We start from the raw sequence: 8,054 nt of genomic DNA, 5'->3' as shown, positions 1-8,054 counted from the left end.
ATATTAAAGTGTAAATAAAGTGTATTATTTTGTATTAGATATGGATAGATTTTAAATGGTCAATTGCAATCTGCAAAAGCATACATGATTTGGTGTTTTTGTTTTTGTTCCTTTAATAAATAATATACTCTCTTTATTCCTCCGCAGAGGACAATTCATGAATCAGAAGAAATAGTTGTGACATTAAATAAATTGATAGTTCAGTCAGCACATTTTCGTCTCGTGTGTCATTTGCAGGCAAAATGGCGTAAAATACTCTGGAAACTATGCGACATAAAACTAATTTTCATAAAGGCGAGTTAATAATTTTCCCAAACGAATTTCTAAATCCGAAATGGCAAACAGAAAAGTTTGAGAGGTGGACAGCGACAAGTAGTAGTGAGCAGTTCGAGAGGGACAGGGACACAGATATTACGGCTGAGAAATTTAAGCGGAAATTTTAATAAAAATCATTTAGAATTTATTTCAAACAGAGAAAAGTGCACACAACCAGAGGCCAGCTGGAAGGGACAGTGCGCTCCAAAAGTATACACATGCGCAGCCACAAACAATGAACTATTGGAAGTGTACGGCCGCCGCGAGCAACGCTCCGAATCTCCATATCCATCTACATAAAAGGTGTGTGATATATAGTATCAGTGAGTGTGAGATATAGTATCCGATCTGTGTAGTAATGCCAGCTGGGCACGTTCAACTCGGCCGAGGAGGATTGGATTGGATCGGCCGGGTAATTGAGCAGAGTACGAGGTATAGCGCACAGCTCGCCGGGCAAATGCTGAATTCAATTCTGGGCAATCAAGCAATGCGATCTATATATACACTCGAGCACTGATTCCAGCATTAACACTGCCCAAGGCGGCAACGTCGGCGACGGCATTAGTGAGAACACTCCTGATTGGCTTCTGAATGCGCCCGCCAAGACGGCTCTTCATTGGTTTCCCTTCACGGTTTTGCAGGTCCCGCGGCCTATCCAAAAGCTACGTCTTCATTCTAAAATATGCTTCGTGCTGCCATTGCCCCCGAATGTCCTTCAAGCGATGCAGTAGCACTTGCTCCTGAAGTCAGTTTAACACGTAAATTACGTATGCCTAAGAAATCTAAACCGAAGACATTTTGATCACCATCTACTTGGATCTATCTAGCGGGAAAGAAAATAAGGCTATTTAATCCATTTGTAAGTCATTAAAAAAAATCCGCAAAAACACCACGGTATCGCCTAAAAAACTCTCTCCAGAAGTTTTAAGGAGAGAGCCATCCAGAATCTATGCATCGGTCAACCGATTTGATAAATTTAAATTTATAGTCATCGTGATATATAAAAACAGAAACTCTAAACAATACTAAATAATCATAAAAATATAAAAATGGCAAGATATGATATGATGAACAATAATAAGGTTACATATGTATGTATGTATATTACTGTTATCCTATTTATTTTTCGATCATTTCTATAGCAGGTATGTGATATAGAAATCCGATCTCGCAAAAGTCAACAACATGCAGCATTAAATAATGGCTTTTCTATATACTATCTGAACAAATTTTCATGTCTGTATATACGTAATGCCTGAGTACCTACATATGTACATAAATGGCTTTTTATGGCAACACATGTACAAAGTAATTTGTAAGCCTGATTGAGGTTCAAGTTCACAAAAGCATTATTAGAAGAAAAATTTCCTCTCCTATTAAAAGATTCCCAAAATAGATTAAATTTGTGACTTGACAACACGGACGCCACTTTAAGAGTGGTTTTTGTGTACGCAAATTAAATAATTAAAAAAAAGTATAAACACAAATTCTTGTCTTCGGGGAAGAATTTCAATTAAAACTCATTACTACTCTTGTCCGTATGTTCACTAGGTTTAGAAATTAATATTATCATCAAATCGGAAAGGAAAATGTTCAAACCATATTAGTGTGCATCTTAATATTATGAAAACTTTAAGAGTAGTAGAATATATATTCGAATATTAGATTTATCAATAAATCATAGTGTCATTGCTCATTAAAAGCTGGAAACTAGACCTTTTTTGGGAATTTATTCAAACGTAATGAACTATTATTTAAGTTAATTAAATAATTTTTAGTTAGTCATTTATAAACTTTCACTCGTATATATGTCGGAAATATTGGAAAATTAAAAAAAAAATATATCTTTTTCATTTTTCAAAAGATTTTCATATAATTTGGGATATAGCCATTTTGCATTGCTTCGTTGTTCTTATACCCTTTCAGGTTATTCTAAGTTTAGTCAGAAGTTTGCAACGCAATGATGGATCATATAAAGTCTGACGGACATGACTAGATCGACTCGGCTGTTGATGCTAATCAAAAATATATAGAGTTATATGGTCGGAGATGGCTCCTTCACTGCGCTGCAAAGTTCTGACTGAAATTATAATACCCTGCAAGGGTATAATAAACTGTTTCTGCTCCAAGCTATTCGAGATTCGCTACTTGTCATTCAAAAGTTAATTAATATACCTAGCTCTTGGTTCCTATTCCTATTTTCTTTAAAATATAGAGACAAGCTTTTTGTCTGTGCAGCATCTGTGGCATTTGTTTCATTTTCATTGTTTCAAAATATGCATTTCAACACTTATCGTGACACTTTCCAACACTGGCGGTGGCCATGCGCAAGCGCAGCCAAGTTCACGTGGAAAAAGTTTACTTCTATTTCAAATAATTTGTGATAAACTTCGAGGTCTTTTTCCGATGGCGATGTCGAGCAACTATAATTTGCGGACCAAAGTGCTTGTCCAGCCATTAGTGCTTTTCCAGATCATCGACGCCTACGAGCGTCGGCCCAAGGATGCCAATCAGGTGCGTTTGGATTGAATACTCTTTCAGGGTCAGGGATGTATCGAGATTCATTTCCCATAGGTTATTGGCACTCTGCTGGGTCGCTTCAATAACAAGCACGGTCGCACTGAAATCACCAACTGTTTCTCGGTTCTGTACAAGGAGAATGGCGGCCGCCTTGACCTGAATCTCGGTTATGCCACAGACATGCTGGAGCTGAACCAGCTCACATTTCCTCAGGAGCGCGTGGTCGGATGGTTCTCCACCGGGAAGGCTGTCTCGCGATCGGCCACCCAGTTACACGAATATTATGCCAAGGAATGTACAGAGGGGCGGCCGTTGCACTTGCTGGTGGATGCCGCCCTACGGGGACAGCGCCTCTCGACGCGCCTGTACTGCGCCGTGGAGATGGGGGTGCCCGGCGGCACCAAGGGTCTTATGTTTTCCATGCTGCCCCTGGAGATGGCCAGTGGCAGTGCCGAGGCGGTGGCCCTGCGTCTGATGCAAAAGCAGAATTCGCACTCGACCAACAAGCAGGTGGGGCACATCCTCCCGGAGTTGGTGCAGGTGGTTGATGCTACGCGGGACCTCCAGCAGCGTCTGGACCTAGTGCTGCGCTACATCAACGATGTCCTGGCCCGGAAGAGACGTCCGGACAATGTAGTTGGACGGGCCCTGCATGATGCTTTGACCTCTGTACCCATGGTGGACTCGGATAGCTTCCGTATGATGTTCAATGCCAACGTGCGCGATATGCTTATGGCCATCACGCTCTCCACGATGATCAAGACCCAGTTGCAAATTAGCGAGAAGTTGTCCGGAATGCCGGATCAGGATCTGGACTCCCACCACTCCAAGTTTAAGTTCTGTCAATAAAGAACTGCATTCCCGGGGCATTCCCCGTTTCGTATGTGGAAGCTTCCACCGCGTATTATCAGTTATTTTCAGTTTCCAATCGACATTCATTCTCCTGTACTCTACTGCATAATCCGCTGCTTATCAATCAATTTAAAAAGTTCACTTTCTTTTTCAAATGACTTATGGCTTCGTATGACACTAGGACGTCCGCTCGTCGTTAATCTTTGATGTTGAGTTAATACGTAGTAGCAAGTTCGGTGATATATTTTACCAAAATAATAATAATAATAGCATTTCAAGGAAATGCAATTTGTTATAGCGCAAGTTTAGAAATAGCCCAACCAATTATCCATTCGTACCTTATGTAATGTGAAGTATACTAATTTACAAAGTATACTTTAGAGACTAGAAAATTCTAAACTTGTATTCAATCAATTATTACTTTAGCTTTCATTCTGATATTTTAAAATATATATACAAAAGAAAATACGATCTAGGAAGTATTCTAGAGAATACTTTAAACTATCTCTAGACTTTTGAAAATATATAGACAGACCTCAAATGCATTGCTTATCTCTTACCTTTAGTAACCTTTTGAAGGGAATAATATTTCTTAACCTTTAACGATAATCTTGTCCCTATTGTTTAATGTTAATCAAAAACACTGTATTAAGGTCATCACTTTTCCATTTGATGATCTCATAAAATTGATACTCGCGTCCGAACTTTAGAACCTAGAAACGCCCTGATAATGAGATCATGTCGAAAACAAATGCTATTGCTTGAGGCTTCCCCCGTTGCTGAACTGCATCGGAAACCCTTTAGACTGATGCAATCTGAATGTGGTTTTTTCACCACCTAGTTCCTAATAACCGGCACATCCTTTTCCGCTGGACAGAATCCAATTTGGCCAACTCCTTAAGCCTGTTTTGGGGGTCGAAAGTCAATGGTGAATACAACAACAGGGAGAGAGCGATCTGGGAAATCCGAATCCCGACGAAATGTTGATAAGGTAGCGATCTATTTCGGGGCGTGGCGGTGAATGGCAAACAGAGGTTCAGAGGTGGAGGGACTCCGAGATGCGGACCCCCCAAATAACGGTGATAAAGACCTTATCGCGGTTCAGGGACAGTCGACGGCTGTACGCCAGGGTAATCAATTAGCAGACACCAACTGCAAATTAGCAAACGTTGACGTTGACCGTCGATAGTACATAGCCCCCGCCCTTTTCCAATGTGGCTGATGCTGATGCTGAGCCCGGAGTCACCGGCTGTCCCCTCCCCTCGGCCAGACGACTCACTTATCGCTTAAGCCAAAGCCAAGGGCTATCTGTGCGCCCTGGTCGCCCCTCCTGATAGCCATCGCCAGCAGCGGCGTTGGGTGGAGCGGATCGAATCGGAGCGCATCGGACCGGACCCTCAGACGTCCGTAGACCCTCGAGCCGATCAGACGTTCTAAGTATTAAGATCACGGACGGACCCTTACATAAGCCCCAAATCGAGTGTCTATAATGCCAAGTCGTTATATCTTTCGTGCTGTTCAGGCTATTTAAATTTGAGTTTGTAGAAACTAAGGGATAAAAGAACTACCCTCAGCTCTCAGCCCTTACCTCCGGGTATCTGATTCGGTCTTGGTCCCGGTACCCTTACCAGTTCCAGTTCCCAAGTATTATGTTCTCGCTGCTCCATCACCCGCTCGTCTGCCGCTGCTGTTTGATAGAGCAGCCGCCGCTTTACCACAGCCTTCATGACGCCTCCAGCCGGTTGGCCGCGGAGTTGAAGGCTCTGGCACCCAGCCTGCGCCTGGATCCTGGAGATAACCTTACCGACGTGATCTGTGAACTTTGCCTGCGCCGGTTGCACGACGCCCGCGACTTTCAGCGCCGATGCGAGCACTCCGAGCAGGAGCTCCGTTCACGTCACGAGCACTGGAAGCAAAGGGTAGAAGTGGGCGACGTCCTGGCCCTGGACGATGTGCTCGAGTGCCTGGAGCGTGAGGTGGGCAGCCTGGAGGGACCGGCGGTGGCCACGCCCCTGCAGCCTAGCAAGCCGGTGGCCTATGTAGCGCCGCTCATGGAGAGTGTGGATTTCGGTATGTTTGACCCTTCCTTGGAACGTTCCTTTAGATGGTTTTCCTAACTTTATTGCCTTTTTGCGATCCCCAGAAAACTTGGACTTCCAGGACAACTCACCTAGTCAGTATGAGGCGCCAACCTTTTGGCAATCCACCATGGATGCGGGCAGCCTGAACACTCCACACCACCAGCCGGACACCCTTGAGTCTTTCGAAGCCGGCGGTGTTCAGCTGGAGCAACCGCTTCTTCCGGAGTCTTCCGTGGAAGCAGATACAAAATTAAGTCCAAAGCCCACTAAGAAGCGGACGAAGCCCAAGGCCAAGCCTCGTACTGACAGCCAGAAACCCAAGATAGACAGGACCACCAGTTCACCGCGATCCTTGCACCCATGTAGCGAGTGCGAGAAGAAGTTCACGCGAAACTTCCAGCTGAAGCTCCACATGACAGCCGTGCACGGGCTGGGCGAGATGCGGTACCAGTGCGAGGAGTGCCGTAAGACCTTCGCCTCGCGGCACAGCCTCCGCTACCACGTCAAGTCGGTGCACTCGACGGAGCGTCCCTTCGGCTGCCAGCATTGCGAGCGGCGCTTCGTCCTGCGCACCCAGTTGATGTCCCACCTGCGCACCCACACCGGCGAGACCAAGCCGCGGATCTTTGCATGCACCTGCTGCACCAAGAGCTGGCCCACCAAGTCGGACCTCCGCACCCACATGCGCTCCCACTTCCCGAACATGGAGCGGCCCTTCAAGTGCGATCGCTGCTCGAAGGCATTCTTCACGCGGGGACACCTGAACTCCCACCTGCTGGTGCACACCGGCGAGAAGCCGTTCGTCTGCGATTACTGCGCCAAGTGCTACCAGAGCGTGGGCAACCTGAACAACCATATGGTGCGACAGCACGCGGACATTATCGAGGCCCAGCTGGAGATGGAGGCCATCGAGAGCTGATCCTGGTCCTGAGCGTGCTCCTCGAGGCTGCATCAAGTATTAAGGCATGGACACAGCATGAGCCTCGAGTCAGGTGCAAACATGTATTTATTTTTAGGAAATATAATAATAATAACAATATATATATACAATAATAATGATATTTCAAAAAAGATCTGCTCTAAAATTAGTTCCAGGGCCTCCAAACCAATCGAGTGCCCTTTGGATTCCAATTTGGAGAGCTGCAGCAGCTCAGCTTAAATATATTTTCAACTAATAAAGAGATTTTAAATGAATGTAAGCACTTGCAATAAAATATTATTTCTTAAAACAGTCTTTATTTCAAATACACAGAGACGGGCAAAACCAATAGTATTAAGTTTTCATTAATTTAGAATTGAAAAAGCAAATTCAAAACCACAACTAATATCTATCTATAATATCTATCTCTATAATCACAAGATGCATAACGCCCAGACACATTAATATGCAGAAGCAAGCAATTTTGCTCCAGGCGTCAAAAGTGAATGCACTTCTACAACTTTAGAGCCTGCACACAAAATTTTAGTGTAAAAAATTGAATGGTGTTACACATCTTATTATAAGATCTTTGGTCCCAGCAACCGAAATTCCAAAAGAGTGACTTACAAGTCCGATATAGAACATCAGCAGGTTCAGAGTGCCTCTTCTTAGAGCAAACAATGTTGATAAATCATTTTTAAATGTATGAAACTAATAACAATTAATTAGTGTTATCCAAAACCTAATAGTTTTAAATAGTTAAAGGTAAAAGTAAAGTAGATAGTAATCTGAATGTGAATTATATTCATTGATATAACAGACTACTAAGCTGAGCATTTTGAGCTAAGTAAATTATTATAATGTTACCTGCCATACATATAAGAGAAATATGTTTGTGTTTTGAATTATCCTACTACCTACCGACTTTCGAGAAGTTAAATTACTCCTTACCATACATCATACTGTAATTTAGTGGTGATATGGCACGTTTTTAACTAAATTTTATAGAAAAGATTAGCAAATCCTTTCCCATCTAGCTACTTTGTTTTATTTCTTGCCTTCTGTCTTCACAACTACCCTAGGTGCATCAATGAATGCTGGCTTTATAATTGCGCAATCGAGGATCTGACAAACATTTCTACCGGCCGGCAGTCTTATCTCCCGTCTCAATGTCACAATCCGCAAGCATTTGATTGCCAAACGGAGCTGCCAGCAATTCAGCGAGGTGAAAGCGGCAAGGCGAATAATCAAAATCAAAGGTGAAAAAATCAAACAAACACACTTAAAATAGAAATCGTGAAAAAATGCGGTATAAAAATAAAAACAAAGCTATAAATGGGCTGTGCCAATGTATACCCAAGCCCAGC

The 8,054-nt window shown here is 43.4% G+C and overlaps 2 protein-coding genes across 2 annotated transcripts; both read left to right on the top strand.

The window, feature by feature from the left end:
- Positions 1 to 648: 648 nt before the first annotated feature.
- Positions 649 to 3,737, top strand: eIF3f2 (eukaryotic translation initiation factor 3 subunit f2). Its single transcript, XM_020959738.2, has 2 exons — positions 649 to 2,829; positions 2,890 to 3,737. Exons 1-2 carry the CDS (start codon positions 2,722 to 2,724, stop codon positions 3,682 to 3,684), a joined length of 903 nt encoding a protein of 300 aa, XP_020815397.1. The 5' UTR covers positions 649 to 2,721; the 3' UTR covers positions 3,685 to 3,737.
- A 1,246-nt stretch (positions 3,738 to 4,983) lies between these two features.
- LOC110189479 (uncharacterized) lies at positions 4,984 to 6,997 on the top strand. The gene is made up of 2 exons (XM_020959566.2): positions 4,984 to 5,757; positions 5,831 to 6,997. Exons 1-2 carry the CDS (start codon positions 5,337 to 5,339, stop codon positions 6,685 to 6,687), a joined length of 1,278 nt encoding a protein of 425 aa, XP_020815225.2. The 5' UTR covers positions 4,984 to 5,336; the 3' UTR covers positions 6,688 to 6,997.
- Positions 6,998 to 8,054: the final 1,057 nt, after the last annotated feature.

This window comes from Drosophila serrata, unplaced genomic scaffold (genome assembly GCF_035046125.1).
Source record: "Drosophila serrata isolate PLE 108 unplaced genomic scaffold, ASM3504612v1 contig_267, whole genome shotgun sequence".
NCBI lineage: Eukaryota > Metazoa > Arthropoda > Insecta > Diptera > Drosophilidae > Drosophila > Drosophila serrata.
This window is presented reverse-complemented; position numbering and strand designations above follow the sequence as displayed.

Bases quoted from the DNA above. Each gene is read 5' to 3' on its own strand.
- eIF3f2 (XM_020959738.2), top strand. From the start codon at position 2,722: ATGGCGATGTCGAGCAACTATAATTTGCGGACCAAAGTGCTTGTCCAG. The intron at 2,830-2,889 runs GTGCGTTTGGAT...CATTTCCCATAG, and splicing joins GGCCCAAGGATGCCAATCAG to GTTATTGGCACTCTGCTGGG.
- LOC110189479 (XM_020959566.2), top strand. From the start codon at position 5,337: ATGTTCTCGCTGCTCCATCACCCGCTCGTCTGCCGCTGCTGTTTGATA. The intron at 5,758-5,830 runs GTATGTTTGACC...TGCGATCCCCAG, and splicing joins CATGGAGAGTGTGGATTTCG to AAAACTTGGACTTCCAGGAC.